This window comes from Alexandromys fortis, unplaced genomic scaffold (assembly GCF_014885135.2).
Source record: "Alexandromys fortis isolate MF-2015 unplaced genomic scaffold, M_Fortis_MF-2015_v1.1 scaffold_57, whole genome shotgun sequence".
NCBI lineage: Eukaryota > Metazoa > Chordata > Mammalia > Rodentia > Cricetidae > Alexandromys > Alexandromys fortis.
The window spans coordinates 3331053-3350909 of NW_026067941.1; the positions used below are offsets into that span (position 1 = coordinate 3331053).

Sequence of the window (19857 nt, forward strand, 5' to 3'; positions counted from 1 at the left end):
TACATAATAATGACATGGTAGGTGTCTCAGTTTCTGTCAGTAGGATCAAAGCATGATGTTCACACAGCAAAATCATCCAATGGACAACGTGTTTCTCAAAATGTATCCTTGTTGCAGGAAATCCATGACTTTTGTACTTGACCATTCATCTCAGGGTCTGCTGTGGGAAAATCCAAGACTTACTCTTTAAAAAAAAAATCCATTTGGCTTATACTTCATTGTTTATCATTGAAGATAGTCAGGACAGGAACTCACACGGGGCAGGAACCTGATGCAGAGGCCATGGAGGGATGCTGCTTACCAGCTTGCTCCTCATGGTTTGCTCAGCTTGCTTTTTTATAGAACCCAGGACCACCAGCCCAGCGACGGCGCCACCCACAATGGACTGAACCTTCCCTCATCAATTGCTAGTTAGGAAAATGTCCTACAGGCTTGCCCACAGCCCAGTCTTATGGAGGCATTTTCTGAGCTGAGGCTCCTTCCTCCCCATGACTATAGCTTGTGTCAAGTTGACATAAAACTAACCAGCACAGCAATATAAGCAACTGGGAATTTATTTTTAAATATCTATATTTATAATGTAACTAATCTGTGCTACATACTGTGAGAAAGAAAAGTGCAAAGTACGTTTGCTGCCCCTTTATGGGAATATAGCTGACGGCCTCGCAGGGAATGATTCAGGACTCACAAAGGGAGCAACATCCCAGCCAGTGAGCCCTCAGAGCACAGCACAATAAGGCCTACAGTAGGCCAGCTCCATCTCTGAACACTGAAATTTGAATTTCATATAATTATGTCATGAAATGGTTTTTTTCAACCCTTAATGGTGTAAATTTTTGTTAAAAGTGGGGGCTGGAGAGATGGCCAGGAGTTAAGAACACTTGTTACTCTTGCAGAGGACCTGGGTTTAGGTCCTAGCACCCACTCAGCAGCCAGCAACCATCTGTAACTCCAGTTCCAGAGGACCTAACACGTCTTCTGGTCTCCATGGGCAATGAATGCGGACATACATACATGCAAAACACCCATACATATAAAAAAAAATTTAAAAACTAAATCTCACAAATAAAGAGTACTTAAGGCTGGTCGTAGTAACACTGTTATTCCAGCACTGGAAGGCTAACACAAGGGGATCATCAGTTCAAGGCCAGCCAGCCTGGACTACCTACCTAGTGAGTTCTTGGGCAACCAGAGGTACAGAATAAAACCATGTCTCAAACAAATGCAAAACCATAAAAAATGTTTTCATTTGGTTGTTTGGGACCATCATGGTGAACAGCGCTGACCACGGCTTGAAAATCACCGGTATAGAAAAAAAGAGCAGAAAGACGAAAGGAACAACAAAGCCATCAACCAACCAATAAGAAGAAAACTTCCCTCTACTCTGGCTATCTTTGCCAGAGTGCAGCCTGTCCCCAGTTCGGCTCTTTTATTCCTGGATCAACAAATAATCAAAGAAAACAATGTTCTCCCTTCCTTCCTTCAAGTCTCTCCCAAGCTGAGCCTTCCTTGAACAGTCCTGATAACAGGAGAGCAGTCTCACTGAGACTAGATCCTATCTACCCTGAGTGCTGGAGAACCTGGGGCTTCCTTCCCCCAGCAGTCTTTAATCATCATCTCCTTTCTACCCAGCCCCTCGGCTTCCTCGTTTCTCACGTCCATCCTTCTATTTTCCTCGGGCCTTCCTAGGAAGCCCCCTCTGTCTTCTCTCTTACAGAACTACACAAGTCAATAGTCATTTAGTCAATGCATAGAAAGGACCAGAGCATTTTTAATTTATACATAATAGAGATGAGCGTTCAGGAATACACCATGTGCCCCTTGTCTTGATGGCATGTTTCTTAGAGAGTTTCCTGAGATTTTCCTAAATGCAGTTTATCCTATAATGGAATTCCAGTAGCTAGCGAGGCTGCAGCTTCAGTTATAATCCCTCTGACACACAGGTGCTATTGTGTAGTGCCCACAGGAGGGGTACATCTGAATCTTGACCTCAAAATAGTACTAAATGGTATATTTTGTGTATTACTTATGATCTCTACCGTCTGGGCAATTCTATGAGTTCTCATTGCTTGATTATGGTAACAATGAATGATAATATAAGCAGAGAATAAATTTTACGTAGAGTAAATCTAAAGGTCTCTGATGTTGGTTGTTGTAGTTTGTTGATGGAGATGTGGAATGTGAAGTAAAGAAAATACGCAAATTAACTTCTGAAACCGGCAGTATTATCTCTTCCCCGAGTATGTTGAGACCGTACTGTTGCCTCCTGTCATCAGGGGCAGCCAACTTCCCTCCTTAAATTCCTTCAATGCTGTGCAGTATTTAATTCGTGAACTCCACACAAACTGGTAATTTAAAGCAGGCGGTTAAGGCATTTTTCAGCAGAAGTCAGTAAGCGGAGGGTGAGTCCTAACTAGATCAGAAAATGAGCTCAAGCTGAATTAACCACACAGGAGGAATGGGAGTGTGACAGCCGAGGTGAGCGGGACAACTTGAGTCAGTAAGATGCTGACAGAACCCCACACACACGACACAAGTCTCAGTTCTCCTTGGTCCTGCACTGCAGTGTGCTCCCCACTGCCCTCGGCATCCCATGTCTCTAAATATTTGACTTGTTAAAAAAAAATTCCCCTCTAGTTCATGTATGCCTCCCCTCACTTTCATAAGTTCACTGGGGAAACTATAAACTACAAAACTCAGTTTAAATATCAGAATTTCTGAAAAGGCTCCTCTCCCCTCCCCCACTGTGTCTTATAGATGTGGCATCGTGTTCCCATCTTTAATTTGGCATCCACCACTGACATTTAAATATTTTGTTTCTATGCTCTCCTAATCTACTAAGTGTGTTTTCTCCTTAAAGGATCTTTTGTCCCCCTAGTCTGCCAAGGAACACACATGCTGAAAGACTCCATAGCTGATCCTGTCCGGGAATCTACTGTAGTGACCTGACCTAGGTTGACAGACTTAAATGCTGCCTTCTCTCAATCAGTTTGGGTGAATAAAACAGATTACTGTAGACTGGGCAGTTATCATTGCCTGGCGTGATGGTGCATGCCTGTCAATCCAGCACTTAGGGTACTGAGGCAAGACGATCAAGAATTCCAGGACAGTCTACACTACACAGTAGGACCCACGCAGCTAATTCGAGTAGACATCTGTTTTCCACAATTTTGGAGCCTGGGGAGTGCAAGGGCATCAGTGTGCCAGCCCTGCTGATTCTGGAAAAGGTTCTCCCCTCCTTCACAAATGGGCACGTTCTTGCTGTCTCCTCCTGTGACAGAGAACATGGCAATAGGCAAGCTCTCTTGTCTTTTTCATCAGTGCACTAATGCCATTCCCGAGAACTCCACCCTCCTGACACAATTAGCTTCCAAAGGACCCATTCCAAACGCCATTACAGGTGATAGAGATTTAAGTATATGAATAATTAATATGGCATTGATCTGTGTTATGTGTGGTGGTTTCTTGTTTCCAAAACTCCAGCCCCTCTCTCTCTGCATTCTTTATCCTCTTCCAGTCCTCCTTTCACTTCCCTGATGTCAAATACATAATTCCTACTTCTCTCCCCATCTGGGCTGCTGTGCACATCACTGGAGCGCCTTCACATGCTCTGTGGTGTTTTTCATTTACCAGGTTCAGGAATGGCAGTGGTGTGGCTAAAGGGCACTGTGGGTAAACTACAGGCCACCAAGTAGGACCACAGGAGAGACTTGTGCCACTCTTGATCTGCCTTGCCTTCCAGAAGTGCTCACAAGGTATTTCAAAGGCACATCGGTGCAGATTCTATTCAGTCGTGTCTCAGTCTGTCAGGCTTCAGAGCGTCCCAGTGTTGGGGCTTTGCACGTCATTTTCCTTCTGCATATTCACACGGCTTCTTCTCTTCTTTTTCTATTTCCAGATAGAGGAACGAGCAGAGTTTTTGAACAAGTCAGTGCAGAAAAGGTAACTATAACTGACTGTTCAGCTGAGACTCATCAGCTGTGACACACACGGAGAGATGTCCCTTGACTCATGTTTTCGTGTCTGTGTTTACTTGGCAGTGGTGTCAAATCGACGCATCAAGCAGCAGTAGTCTCCAAGATTGACAGCAGGCTGGAGCAGTATACCAACGCAATCGAGGTGAGCGCTGTTCCCTGGTCACAATCCTACAAAACAGAAACAGGCTGGGATTACATATGTGGTTGCAGAAACTTTAGGGTGATGGATGAGTCTGGTACCCTGATAATATTACAATATTAATAATGATCTCCATAACTAGCTATGAAGAAATACAGTAAGAAAGATGTATTAGAGACTTTTGAGTAGGTTGTTTTTAGCACTTGTAGTATGATTTTTCTTTGTGTATGAATGTTTTGCCTGAATGTACATATGTGCGCCCTTGGAACTGAAGTTATACTTGTGAGCCACCGTGTAGATGCTGGGAACTGAATCTGGGTCCTCTGCCAGAGCAGCGAGGGTTCTAAATCAATAAGCCTTCTCTCTAGTCGCTAATAGATAGATTGATGGATATATGCATCATAGGTAGTCACAAGTATATCTTGAATTTTGTTTGCGGAAACCTCCTACTAATAAATACGGTAGCATGAAATAACATAAAGATGGGAACCACCTTGTGTTCATCATCATCCATTTTACTGGTTGGTTAGTAGTAAAAGGATCATAGTTTTATGTTTTTATCAAAGTTTTTTTTTCTGTTCAGTTGACTTGGGAATTTGATTTTGTTTGAAAGAAATGTGTCTTTCTCATCCAAAGCACTAAAAGATTAGCATCACTGATCAAGATGTGATGCTTTTATGTTCTTTGTGTAGACTTGAGCAACGGCTTTAACCTTCTGTATCAGAGCATCTTCAGTGAAGCAAATTGTTTGGGTTCACTTTCTTTTTCTCCTCTCCTTTGTACTCAGAGTAGAGATGCCTAGAATGTAGTTCACAAATGACATGAGAGATTGAGAGGGGAATCTTATGATTTATTAAATACTTAATGAAGTACCAATACCCATTTTATTCACAAGACTGGTGTCCACTAAAACATGACAAACTGTGCACAGTTAATTTCTATGGTTAGATTGGTCCTAGCACTGACGAATGAAGCCAAGACTGTGGCCTCAGACCGGGCACAGGCACATTTTTGTATACCACTGAAGATGTAACTCATCCCTACTAAACCACCAGCCACAAATCAGGTCTGATAGAGAAGCCATCTGGGCTTGTCTTTGTCTACAGCTGGGACAGTTTCTCAAAGACGTGCCCTTCTTACTTGTCTCCTTTGTTCCTTCCAGTATATTCTCTATGCTGTCCTGCCTCAGCCTTTCAGTCTTGAAGAACTTCCCCACTTTGGGGCATCTACATATGCTGTTCTTCTGCATAGAATGAAGGCCTCCTCCTATTCCTTTTCCTACTTCTGAGTCTCTGGTAAAATCTGGTTGTAAATGTTACATCCTTAGAGAATCCTTAGCCTGATTGATATTCTCAAGCTAAATAACATTTCCCTGTTATGTGTTCTCTCTTCTAGAGATAAATCACAATCCATTATTTTCATAGTGATTACTACAATGCAAAATAAGTACTAATAAGTTACTGACATTTATCCTATTGAAATATAAGCTTACTGTGGTTTATGGAACAAACTGGCTTGCTTTGACAAACTCTACCAAAGTTAGCGTGCATAGTAGGTGCTAAAAGCCTATCTGCTGGGAGATGTTCAGTAGATGACATATGCTGTTCTTCTGTAATCACATAGGACTTCTTTGTAATCTGAAGACTGGAGCTCAGACCCCCAGCACCCATATAAAAGCTGAAGGCATGGCAGCCTGCATTTGGAAGGCAGAGACAAGGAATCCCTGGAGCAAGCTGCCTAGCTAGACTAGCAGAACCAGTGAACTACAGGGTCAGTGAGAGAGCATGCCTCAGTGTAGAAAGTGAAGGGCAATCAAGGGAAACACTGGGCATCTATCCAGTGTTTGTACATGGTTTCCACATGTACGTACTCACACACACACACTCAAACACATATGCATAGCACACACACACATGCATAGCACAAACACATACACATTTAAAAACAAAACAGAACAAATGCCTATCTACTGGAGAAGCTTGGGAACTAGTTTACTCAGCAACTGCACAAGCAAAAAGAGCCTACAGTTGAGCCCTAGGAGCCACATAAAAACCGCCAGGTGTGGCTGCACACATTATAATCCAGTGCTGAGGAGTTAGAGACAAGAAGGTTCTTGGGGGTCACTGGCCAGGCCTCCTAGCTGAATCCATGAGCCACCCCCTCCCCTCAAAAAAAAAAAGGCCCCTAAGGAATAGCACCTGAGATTGAGCTTTGGTCTCCTACACACACACACACACACACACACCTGGCTTCCACATACATTCATACATACACACAAACATACCAACACACATGCACATTAAAAACGAAAACACCAGAAAATAATCTGTTGAGGAAATGGAGTCCTCTTTCTCCTGAATGACAGAGTCCTAAAAAGCACGTTTCTTTTCTGGAAGAGCCTCTGCTCCAGCTCTGATGGTTTATGTGAAGAATCACAACATTGGAATGGAGCTGTACAAGAGAAACCACGAATCCCTTTCGATAGACGTGCACACCACGATCTTTTTAGTTGATGGTGCTGAGTAAGACCAGTTCGCTCTGATTTTATGAGAACAAACTTCAAAACACTGTCTTAAAGCATATTTGCACATTTCAGGGAACAAAGGCTTCCAAACCTCCTAAGCCTGCAGCCTCGGATCTCCCTGTCCCTGCTGAAGGGGTCCGCAACATCAAGAGCATGTGGGAGAGAGGGAATGTGTTCTCCTCCCCCTCTGCCTCGGGAACACCAAATAAGGTATGAGCATACATCTCATCATCTCAAGTTTTGAAAAGTGGATTTTCCCCATTTGCATTAGGAACAGCCTTCATTCACAACAAATGCAATGAGGAATGTACAACCTGCATTTTGATTTGCCAAAAAAAAAAAAAGGGCAAAATAAAGCAAGCTCATAGAGATTGTATTCATGGGCTAGCCTCTGTACTCAGCGGTGGCCATGGACCACTAAATGAAGTGCTTGCATTTAATTATCAGTCATTAGGGTTAGGATGGGACGAGGAGACATGGAATAAAAACTGATATTTCTTTTTTTAAAGACTTATTTTTATTATATGTGTATAGCTGTTTTGCATATATGTTATATGTGTATATATATATATATGCACTATGTGTATGCCAAGTGTCTGCAGAGATCAGAAGAGATCATAGAATCCTCTAGAACTGGAGTTTCAAACGGTTGGGAGCCACTGTGTGGGTGCTGGGAATCGAGCCCAGGTCCTCTGGAAAAGCAGCCCATGCTCTTAACCACGGAGCCATCTCTCCAGCCCCTGATATACTTTTTAAAGGGACAGAATCAATACAATAAATATGCATTATTATAAAGAAGAATGTATTACATTGGCTTATATGGTGGAAGCTGGGTCAGCAGTGGCTTGTTGCACACTGGAGAGGCCGAAAACCCACTGAAGGGGGCTGCTGAGCCCACAGTACTGGGTGCTTCAGCAGTCCTGATTTAGTGATGAAGGCCTGGAGGATACCGGGAGAGCTACTGGGCTTTAGTCCACATTGGAAGGGTGAAAAAACTGGGTTCTTATGTCAGCAAAGGAAGGCTGGCTACTGAAACAACAAGACAGATACAGCCCCCAAGCAAGGTGTGAAGCACACAGACAGAGCAGCCCCTCTTCACAGCTGGCCACCGCCAGAAGGTGCTGCCTCCTCTGGGGAAGGGGCAGGGAATGCCTTCCTGCGTCTTCTCTGGCTAATTCTTCAGTCAGGCTGGTACTCAAGGTCAACAATTGCCGATTTAAGGATACCTTGAAGTGTGGAAGATTTCCCGGGTAAAGGTACCTTTTCTTCTTTAGTATTTGGGGTGACTGGCTTTTTGCAGGAAACCGCTGGCCTGAAAGTGGGAGTTTCCAGCCGCATCAATGAATGGCTAACAAAATCACCAGACGGCAACAAGTCACCTGCTCCAAAGCCTTCTGTAAGTAGCTTGGGGAGATCTGAGTTTCTCAGATCTTACAACTTACACATAAGAATAAAAGAGCAGTTGGCTCACCTGCCTAGGAGGGATGGTTTTCCTGTCCTCTGCTGCTGCTGCTGGGTGGATCACTGGTGGGTGGCACATTGGTGAGTGGCACACTGGTGGGGGGCACACTGCTGGGTGTGCACACTGGTGGGTGGTACACTGGTGGGGGCACACTGCTGGGGGGCACACTGGTGTGGGGCACACTGGTGGGGGGCACACTGGTGGGGGGCACACTGGTGGGTGGCACACTGGTGGGGGACACACTGGTGGGGGGCACACTGCTGGGTGTGCACACTGGTGGGTGGTACACTGGTGGGTGGCACACTGGTGGGTGGTACACTGGTGGGTGGCACACTGGTGAGTTGCACACTGCTAGGCGGCACACTGGTGGGTGGCACACTGCTGGGGGGCACACTGCTAGGCGGCACACTGGTGGGTGGCACACTGCTGGGTATGCACACTGCTGGTTGGCACACTGCTGGGGGGCTCACTACTGGGTGTGCAGACACAGAGTGGCCTGGGCAGCTGCACCACGATTCAGGGTAAAGCACAGCCTCTGCCGGAGGGGAGGAGGGGGGCTTAGTTGTGGCACACGATGCTGGGGCCGTTCAACTAAGACCCTCTGCATTTCTCTCTGTTTTCCTTTATTTACTTATCTGTTTATTTGGCTTCTATTCTATAAACCACACACAGGAATTTGAAAGCAAAATGCCATGTTTCTCAGGCTACTTATTTATTACAAGCATTCCAAAACTTATTCCCAAAAGATTGTGTATTTTGACCGTTTTCAAGCCATGTTTTTTTAATTTTACCTAATATCTATAACTTAACACAAAATAGTTATTTAGTAGCTATTGAAATAATTGCTATATACATATAATTAATATAAATTGAATAATGTGTTATCAACACCTGAAAAGGAAAACCATAAAAAACCCTGAAACTAGAAAACTGGAATACTCCCCCTGCAAAAAAACAAAAACTGGCTATGAATATTATTTTAGACTACTAAAACTTTTCTCATTTACTAAGTGTAAGCTAGTTATGCAAATATTCCTTTAACTCACTCACTATGTAATTGCCTTACAGTTGTTCTTAGAATAAACCATTCACATTCTCCATTCAGCCTTCTCTGCTAAGCTGACTTTGCAGCTTTATTGGTATCAAAGGAGCAGAAAAGGAACTGCCATAACTACATTCATTGTTATTTAATTTATTTATCTTTTTTTTTGTGTGTGTGGGTTTTTGCGATAACATAGCCCTGGCTGTCCTGGAACTCACCATGTAGACCAGGCTGGCATTGACCGTAACCTTCATTCTTTAAGAAGAAAAACATCCCAGATCCCATGCCTTTAAAGTGTTAAGCTCCTGCAGCAATATCCTAGCACTTCCCAAATTATAAAAAAGAAATGAAAATGTTTGTGTTTCCTTCTTGGGAGCAAAACATTAAGCTTTTTAGTTAATATTCTGCCCAAGGTCTTTGCACAAGACTTCACAGAAGGTATATGCCAATGTGAACTCAGTTTACAGTTGTGAAGACATTACCCATTGAAAAAATATGCATTCCTGCCAAGCAGATAAAGGAGATGGAATCAATTAAAAAAGGGGGGGGGGGGAGACACCACACCCAGATGTGTCTTTGGGGCCTCAAATGTCACAACTGGTCTTCTTGACACAAGAAATATAAATTATTTTTAAATAGAAATAAATTATGGTCTGTCAAAGGTATGGTTCTAGGCCCATGGTTACTAATACTTTGATTTCTGAATCATGAATCCCTCTGAAAGTCAAATGAAACTAAAAGCCGTTCTACAACGTGTAAATTTGAGGAGTTCATGGCCACATGCCCCACTTCAGGGACTCTCCTGAGAAAAGAAGGACACGAAGATAAATGGCCTCTCTTGGAGTATGGCATCACCTCTCTAGAGCAGACGGCCATTCCTTTCCTCCCATGTCTCCAGTGTGTGTGGCCTAGTTCATCCTGTACCAAGTTGTCCTCATGGGCTTGGTTCAGGGCTGCCTCTCGAGTCTTTGATCAGCCCCTGACCTGACTTGCTTCCCACCCATTACTCTCCTAGTGGAAGGGTTAAAAGAGTGCATGTAAATGGAGTTATTACCTCCATAGGTGGGATTGTACTAAGGATCTCACACCAAAGATAGCGGTAACAGTGCCTGCGGTTATTGATGGCCTCCTAAAAAGTGACAGGACAGAAAAGTAATACAGGAAACTTAAAAAAACCACAGGCTGCTTTACCTCCTTAGTAAGTGACTTTTAAACTTACCTAGGAAAGCAAAAAAGGGAAGAATAGGACAGTTAGTATAGATCTTAGTGATCACCTTCTTCCCATTGGGTTTGACAGATTTGTGTGACCTCAAATAAGTAAGTAAGAAATATATATTTTATGTCATAAATAAAATAGTAGGTTGGTTATACTCATTTAGCTTTGTAAAGCTTTGGACACATTCCTCTGGTAGTATTTCCTCCTGTATTTTAGCCCTAGTACCCACCATGTCAAATTACAGCTAGTCATGTGACTGTCTCCTGGAAGAAGATAATGGCTTGGAACCCAGCAAGGTAGGAAAAGTGAAGCCCGGACTCTGTGGTTGCAGCAGAAACGAGGTAAAATTTCAGTGTGGAAAAGGCCACTGGAGTCCTACAGATGTGTAGACTGTCAGACAAAACCTCCAAGGAAGGCAGGATACGAAGATATCAAACAGGGATCTTGGGTCCTATCCATGAGGTGTCACAGTGTTGACCTGAAGCTAAATTCTGACCATTATGGTTTTTTTTATTTTTTATTTTTTCAAGTTATAATCTGAGCACTTTTTTTTTTTTTTTTTTTTTTTTTTTTTTTTTTTTTTTTTTTTTTTTTTTTTTTTTTTTTTTTTTTTTTTTGGTTTTTCGAGACAGGGTTTCTCTGTGGTTTTGGAGCCTGTCCTGGAACTAGCTCTTGTAGACCAGGCTGGTCTCGAACTCACAGAGATCCGCCTGCCTCTGCCTCCCGAGTGCTGGGATTAAAGGCGTGCGCCACCACCGCCCGGCCTGAGCACTTTTTGAAGTATGAAAATATACATTCTTTAATATATTGGTTCCAGTCCTTTCTTTTTTTACACCATCCACTTCAGCCATGTGTGTTTCCATTTTGGTCCTTCAAGATATCTAAGTTTGGGGGCTCTGGTTAGGCTGGTCTTGAGTCCAGAATGTCAGAGGATTATCTATAAGCAGCACCCAGTAGGAGAACTCCAATAGTCCCTTCTGGTTCTGGACAACTTATTCTCAACCCATTTCCTTTATTCTCACTATGGGTAGTTGGAGGAGAAATCCTAGGTTTGTTGTTGGCAGCTGTGACCTGTGACCATGAAAACAAAGAGTTATTTCAACCAAACAGTCTTTACCCATGGTGAAACCCCAAAAGCAAAGGGTAAGCCAGAGGGCTAACACTAGCATATTGCGTTCTGAAACTCAGAAGAAAAACCACCCAAGACTTCGTAGTTATGGCCTTATTCTCAGGGATGCTAAGAATTACAAGTACTCAAAATTGTCATCATTATCCCCCAGAAATTAGCATATTTAAAATTAAACATTGTCCTGCTTTGTGTATCTTTCCGGGACAGTCAAGCTACTTACGAGTAGAATGTATAAACTTCCAGCATAACTTTGTGACTGGAATTCAAGTTTGAATGTTTTAGCTGATTTGTCTAGTCTTTGTGTCTAAACTACATGTCATATAGCAATTAAAGTGCTAACTTGTCTCTCTTTTTGTTTAAAAAAGAATGATGCCTTTCTCAGCTGGCTTCTCTTCTTCATTCTTTCGTCTCTTGTTGACTGGAAAGCTGCCTTTTCTGCCTTCATCTCTCCCTCTTCTCCCGGCCTGGGTCTTTCTCTCACATATAGTATGGTCAGGTAATTCCATTTATATTGCCTTTTGACTTGAAAATGCTGACTTACAATGTGGATGCTGCTATTTTCTGGAAACACCCTTATTTAAACTCTTTAAGTGATCTGGAAAGATTCATCAACATGATTTCAGGGAAATGGAGCACTCGTGGGATAGAAAAATATTTGTCATCTATGAATCAAAGAAATAAGTGATAGCACCCACTTTTCAGAGCTTCTTCCAGCATGTTCCTTACTATAGCTGCCAATGTTTTTAAGTCTTTCAGACAATTTGGCAACTTTTACCCACACTGGCAAATGTAGTGGAATTTTTTTTCTTTTTAAATATGATTTGTCGCTTAATGTTTCCAAGTTAAATAGGTATCGCTTTCTAATAGAATATCAGGAATTCATTCCACAGGCCCATAACCTCGCTAAGGGTATGACAAATCTCCACATGGCATTATTTAACCATGCAGGTTCAGTATTGAGATGCTGGTATTCTGTGTCAGAAATATGTTCACCAAAACTGGCATCCGTGGAAAACCACAGCTGCTAAGGCTTTGCCTTCCTTAACGAGAAAAGGCATTGCCAAAGTAAGCAGTACTATTTTCAGTAAAACACATTCATTTTCTCCAAACTACCTGTGCCAAGTACTAATATAAGCAAATGCTGGAAGAAAAGTAAATGAAAACAGCAATTTGGGTCCTTATCCAAATGAAATGAATTATGAGGTAGTAAATAAGAATCTAAGACTATATGACTAGTATGGGTCATACTTTACTGTTTTCAGGAGTCACACATGTTCTTAACATGCATCATCAATTGCCCACTTCTCTTAGGGTTGCCTTGGGTGACATATGATTAATTTTGGGGGGCTAGGCTCTACTAATCCACTTCCAAATGACACACTTGGCCATCAAGAAACACGGAGTGATTTCAGTATCTCCCTTAAGTTGCAAGATCCCAGGAGAGTGATCCTACAAAAGGGGGTTGTTAGGGGACGAATAGAACACTATAGGGGATGATCTGGGGAGATGGGGGCCAGCCAAGACTGTGAGCACAGCGCCATGGGGGCTCTGAGAACCCAGCTCCATGCAGACACCACCAGAGGTCAGATGCTTCCAAGTGTACTCCCGAAGGCAGGGTGGGCCTAAGAAGCACTCTGAACCTTCAGCCTGCCTCTTGGGTAAGCAACATGGATGTCTGTAGCCAGAGAGTTGTTAGTGGAGGCCATGTATGTATTTCCAGCCTATTTCCAGGAAACAGGCCAAGGTCTGTTCACAAGACAGGTAACGGCTAGTAGTTCTTCTATTTTGGACAGTTGATGTGGTGGCTGGCCTACTTAGGCTTAGCCAGAAATCATGAATGGTCACCTGTCATTTTTTTTTTCTGCTTTCTTTTCATTAGGACTTGAGGCCAGGAGATGTATCTGGCAAGCGGAACCTCTGGGAAAAGCAATCTGTGGATAAGGTCACTTCCCCCACTAAGGTAATATCCTAAGGGGAATCATGTTTCAGAGATTGATTATTTTTTCCCGATGAATCACTGAATACGATGTCCTGGGATCAAATGAGAAATATTGCTAACTCACAAATCTATGCTTGGATGACCATCAGTTTCTAAAAATCATGTGTGTTGTAGCCCAGAGACAGGACAAAGCCATTGGCACTGCCGGCTTGTCAGGCTTTCAACACAAATGTCTCAGTCATGGGATGGTTCCCAGTAAGACAGTTTCTAAATAGTTGTCATAGTTGTGGAACAGCTGGCCATCAGAGCCATAAGGGATAAGCATAGTCTTTCTTTGCAGGCCCCGTGATTGGCTACACAGTTATTTCAAGGGAAACAAATCTCTTGGGAGAAATTATGTGCCTCCTTTTTTGGCTCTATTTCTAGAACTCTCCTAGGAGACATTGCCCACAGCCTCAGACTTAAGGTGGCTATAGCAAAAATTTTAATTTTTAAATAGACAAAATATGCTACCCAGTGAAAACTAATGGCTAAGAATGCTTGGTCCTCTAGGAAAAGTGTGTGCGTATTTTCCAGAAACACCCTCTAGGTGGTGTTTAAAATACACTCAGAGAATAACCAATACTGCTGGTTGTATAAGGAGATAATCCACTCCTAATTGTGGCAGTTCCCCATTTCAAGAAACAGACTCAGCAGGTCCCTCAATAGGAGAACATTCAGAAAGAGAACTCAGATCAGTAATAAGGTAAGAATAGTCTGCTTCCTAGTAATGCAGAGTCCTAGGAGAGAGACTTCTGAAGCGAACTCTGGGCTAATGAAGCTCTCTTGAAGGCAGCTAGAGGATCACTGAGATCCACTCTAGGGAGGGAGGGACTTCCCCCGTTCCTGGGTTCTGCACTCTCTTCAACCTGGTGCAGGTGCCTGAGTGTGGCACTCCATCTTCCCCATCAGTTATAAACTGCTCTTCTGAGCCAGTGAAATCCACTAGCCCAGCCTCTCTACTTACAGTGACTTCTAAATAACCCCATTATCCAAATGATTGCTAAATATGCTTTTAAAAAGTACCCAACAGCTACTGTTTGCTAGGTACCATTATTGCCTCGTGTGTTCCTCCAGTTACTATGAGCCTTAAGTGGGAGGACCGTTACCATTTTATAGCTGAAGAAAATGAGGCACTGAGGAATGAAGTAACTTTTGTAAAGGAACATATCTAACAAGTGGCCAAATGTGCGCCTAGGGGCTACAAAGACGGTTCGGTGGCTAAGAGCATTTGCTGTTCCTGCAGATGTCCCAGGTTTGATTCCCAGCATCCACACAGCAGTTCACAACCCTCTGTAATGACAGCACCAGGACAGCACCAGGGGATCAACACCCTCTTCTGGCCCCTGAGGGCACTAGGCATGCATATGGGACATAGTTATACATGCAGTCAAAACATAAACATACAACAAGAAAATTCATGTTCAAAAAATACCTACACTGATACTCAAGCAGTCTGCTCTGAGCCTACATTCTTTTGTTGTTGTTATTGTTGTTTTGGTTTTTTTTTTTTTTTTTTTTTGGTTTTGTTTTTGGAGACAGGATTTCTCTGTGTAACAGTCCTGGCTCTCCTGGAACTCATTTTGTAGACCAGGCTGGCCTCAAACTCACAGAGATCTGCCTGCCTCCCAAGTATTGGATTAAAGGCATAATGACTACCATGCCTGGCTTCTGAACATTTTTAACCATGACCCTTGGGGGTTTTTTTAAATGTACATAAAATATAACGTTCTTAAAATCCCTTCATAATTTTCTATTGGCAGAGAAAAGGGGGGAGGGTGATTATTTGTTTTAAACACAAACAATGAACTTGTGGGCCTAAGACTCTGAAATCCTGGGAGCATGAATATATCTTCCACAGTAGTGGTTCAGGTGGTATGACAGCATCCTTTCCGAGTAGGGGATGTTGACTGTCCACCGTCACAGGTATCAGGGTCCCTGTGGTCATATTCAGGCTATAGGAAGTACAGCAGAACTACCCTGGAATGGGGGACTAAGATGAGACCTCTCACATACAAGACAGCCTGAGTGTGCATGGTGAGGCAAAGCACCCACCAGGCCTTCCCCCATAGTCTTCACCACTGACCTCTTACAGAGGCTATAATAAGACCACCGTACCTACTCAAGATAATGAGACAGCAGGTGAGGGGTCCCTGTTCAAAACATCAGACTCCCTACTCACTATATGGCCATTCCCTTGAAATGGAAGTACACTGTACTTTGAAAATACGATCTATCACACATTAACATGTTACTACCTCAGAAGGGACTTTTAGCAGCTGGATGAGGGGGAGAAGAATGGATAAGAATAGACTAAGGGTCTGGTAAGTCTCGGGGATAAGAGAAAAAGGTGACAAGGGGTATATAGAAGAAAAGCAATCACATTGGCATGTTGATGTGGCCTTGACTGAGCTAACCAGTCATGTAATACACTAGAAATTCCCAGTCCAGTCCATATTGTAGAGCTTAAAAGCCATCTCGACCTTGAGTGCCATGAGCAAAGATGAAGGTCAAGGTAGGAAAGGAACAACCAGGAGAAAGAAAAAGGGAGAATCAGTATAAAGATGGAGCGAAAGGTCACATGTGACCACATGCCAGTGGTACCCTTCCCCTTTGTGTTGTTTATATTTACTCCTATCATACCGTGAGTCTTTAGCTCAAGATCTGTCCTACTGAAACACTGTGGGCTGCTGATTTAAAGTTCTCTTCTCTCAGCAGGTTTGAAACAATCGGAGAAAGAACCCAACTGCGAGACGTCTTGCTGGGTCAGCTCGGTTGTAGGGGGCTAACTGCTCTGTTCATATTTATGTCAATTTACTAAATTGGGTTCATTTTCCTTTTTTAAAAATAATTCCAATATCCCAGTAAACCCATGTATATGCTCACTATATTTAATAATCACAACTAGAGATGTTCGTGGCCACAGTACTGCCTTTGCAGTAGAGCCTGTTGCTAAAGAAACCCGTGCTGTGAAATAGACTCGCTACTGTCTGCTGTCATCTGAGCAGTGACGTCAACCACATTGGAAGTCAACAAAAGGAATTCAAGATTAAGATTATCTGAGGAATGCATGCGGTATGGGGGGGGGGAGGGAGGGGAATGAACCGTAGGTTTTGTTTCAATACAGACATCATGTTTCTGCACTTTAGATTAAAGCATGGAAGAAATTATCTAAGTAGGCAATTGAGACTATCTGAAAGGAACCCATTTCAGATCTGATACAGGGCAATAATGATTGTCTTTTTTTTTAAAAAAAAGATGTACTGTTGAGATATTGCTTTTTTATGTGCTGATTCATATACCTAAATTGGATGAGTATTTTAGCTGACTGGTACTGATTTTTTTTTCCAGGATGATTGCTTTGTGGATTTCTTTGGTAGCAATAGTAGCCTGAACCACATTTAGATAACACAACTATGTAATGTATGTGCATATATGTATACAGACACACCAATGGTAGACTGCTCTTTCATGTGCTAGACTATTATATTCAGTAGTATGTCCTTGTAACTAACCAATATCACAGCTTTTGAAGATGAAAATCACAATATTATATTAATATTTCATATTTGCTGGTAGAAACATGAAAGTTAGGTATAGTTATGTTTTCAATGCCCAATGACTTATAAGAAAAATATTGGAAAAAAGGATTAGAAGTGTCAAAATTATTTGGAATTTCTTATAAGACATAGTATTTAGTTTATAATTGAGGGCAGTCTTGAAGTCCAGTGTGAATTTATTAAGTCTACCATCTGGACCAAGCTCAACGCCTACTTATTTGTAACAGTAAAATTCCCCAAAAAGTTGACCTACATGATATCTAAGGTGTCTTCTTTCTCTACTATGTAAAGCCAAGCATTTTGGTTACAGTATTGCACAAATCAGAACTCGTGTAGACACCTAACAAAGACCAACTTGCCTCGTGTAGAAGCAGAAGCTAAAGTGAGCAAAGACATGGCAGTTCTATCTGTATGTACTCAGACTTTTTAAATTAAGATTGTCTGTCTTTTATTAGTCAGTTGGTACTGTCCTAAGTTGATAATATCTAACAATCTCAAAACTATATGTAAATTTTAATAGTTTTAATTTCCCCCTCAGGGTCTCTAGGAACTCCACCATTCAGACATCAGATCCTGTATTAGCTTATGTCTTCATTCTTCCCCGTAGATAATGAAAAGTACACCTGCGTCTTACAAAATGTTCTTACATAGAACATTCTATGCATACAGTGTCATTGTACAAACTCATACCTCAGCTGACTTAACCAAAATTATCTTTGTCTCCATTCCTTCCGCACTGGGAGAGCCTCCAAAATAACTAATCCCACATATTTCCCTTCAAGGGGGAAGGGTTGGCTTGAGGGGTAACCACTGCCTGAAAAGTCTATTTTTCTCATGAATTAGTGAGAGTTAGTTGGATTCCCTAGCTTTTAGCAAACTTGGGCCAAAGGAAGGAAAGCCACTAAGACTACACACGTCATCTGCCCATGACAGAGTAGACACAAGTCTACGATAAGATGAACTAGAATGCACACGGTGCACCATGGAAATGACTTCCATCATTGGAGTAAAATGGATCAAAATTCAAGTTCAGGCCGAGGTGAGGAGACACGGCCGTGTTAGAGTGCTGACAAAGGCCTTCTCCTGACAGCTATTATCTAGGCTCTGTGGGTTTTGTTGCTTTTAAGAAAGTTCCAAGTTGTGAAAAGAATGTCTTGATCCTAAGTTTTATTCCAATATTTGGATGACATGAGTTTTAGGGTAGAATTTTGTTCTGTTTGGATTGAATCTTTGAGAAAGCAAATTCCTCATTTACTTGTTCGGTTACAGCTCTCTGTTATCTTTAAGAGAGGAAAACTGCACGTTGACTAGCGTGTTCTGTGAATCTGCCATTGTTAAAAACATTATAAACACTTGGTTATTTTCACTGATGATTGATCGCTGCAATAAAAATATATTGTGAAAATGCATCCACAATAAATGGAATTCTTCCAAATGCCCCTGCCTCATGCATTGGTCTGTGAGAAATGTGGCTGTAATATAAAGAGGGGGGCGGGGTGCTGGCACCTCACCTTGAGTGTTGGTTTCACTCTATACAGGAAAGAAGCATTTTGAGATGGGATTTCACTTAGCCCGGGCTGACCTGGAACTCATTATGAAACCAAGAATGACCTTGAACTCCTGATGCTCCTTAGCATGCTAACAACTACTTGTTAGAATTAAAATATTTAATTAAGTTCAGAATTAAAGTATTTCTTACTACAGGGAATTTTCTAACCAAATGTTCAAAAGTGCCCTGAGGTAGACAACTGACGGCACATTTTAAAAAGTCTCCTTCAAAATACAAGTAAAGGCTAGGTGTGGAGGCGGCCCAGGCTTGCCATCTGAGGTACTCAGGAAGAGGCATGGGTTTTTGTTCATCGTCCTGTTCCCAGCTTTCTAGCTTGTCAGCTCATCCGATCTCAGCTCCACAGATAATCTGACCACTTACTCTACTTCAGAATTAATACAGATGTTTTGCTGTGGCATGCTGTTTTAAGGAACAGTTAACATATTCTGTAAAATAAAACATGCACACCATTTAATAGGGCTGGACAGGCCCCTGACAGTCTGCCTCTCAGATGACTCTGATGCTGTGGTGGCCCTGCTGTTCTGCAGACCTTGCTTTCGGAGCCAGATCTTGCTCTCCCTCCCCGCCATTCCACTCCCCCTGTGGAGTGTGTGAGACCAACCATGTAGACAGTAACCTGGCCAGGTAAAGAGACCTTTGTCCTTTTGGCCCAGGGATGTCCTAATCCCAACACAACAAGAGGCAAGAATCTTGAAGGAAAAAGAACTTAATGAAGGCAATTTTATGGGATGAGCCTGGAGTTGAGTCTTGGTTAGTTGCTGAGTGGGACAGATCTCAAGATCTGAGCTTGGGAACACTTTGAGAGGTTTGGCCCTTGAATGGGTCATCCTGAGGCCAGACAGTGCAAGGAAGGTGCAGCCTCTGAAGCTCTGGCCACACTCTGGCCAGTTCCTGCCCTTCAACCCCGACCTCTGGTTCTTAAAATGGCTTCATTGACTAAACTGTGTGAAAAGACCCTAAATCCCCATGATACCTAACTTCTATGATGTCATAAAGAATGAATGCACTGGTCACTTTGTTTTCTTATCTAGATCTGTGTTTAATAAATTCTAAATGACAAATTATTCAAAATAAGTTATATTCCTAACATAGCTTACATTTTTGCCACTTTACTAAAATGAACTTTCCTCCAGATGTCGTGCCAGTGACTGTGCCTTTGTGGTCATACAGCCTTCGTCTCCTTTTCCTCTTTTCTTACTCTTCGTTTCTTGTTTTGAATATTGTGAGTCCTACTGCCGTATGAAAGTAGAAGGAAAGTTA

At 42.4% G+C, this 19857-nt stretch overlaps 1 protein-coding gene across 5 annotated transcripts in view; it reads left to right on the forward strand.

Annotated features, from left to right (window-relative positions):
• Positions 1-18464, forward strand: part of Cald1 (caldesmon 1) — a 191377-nt gene extending 172913 nt beyond the window's left edge. For 4 of the 5 annotated variants that reach the window (XM_050148018.1, XM_050148021.1, XM_050148022.1 and 1 more), the window contains 6 exons: positions 3899-3942; positions 4041-4119; positions 6713-6850; positions 7941-8036; positions 13369-13449; positions 16183-18464. In XM_050148018.1, the coding sequence (XP_050003975.1) occupies positions 3899-3942; positions 4041-4119; positions 6713-6850; positions 7941-8036; positions 13369-13449; positions 16183-16191 (447 nt within the window). In that variant the 3' untranslated portion in view covers positions 16192-18464. The remainder of the gene's footprint in view (positions 1-3898; positions 3943-4040; positions 4120-6712; positions 6851-7940; positions 8037-13368; positions 13450-16182) is intronic. The other variant, XM_050148019.1, reaches the window with a different exon arrangement.
• The last annotated feature ends 1393 nt before the right edge of the window (positions 18465-19857 follow it).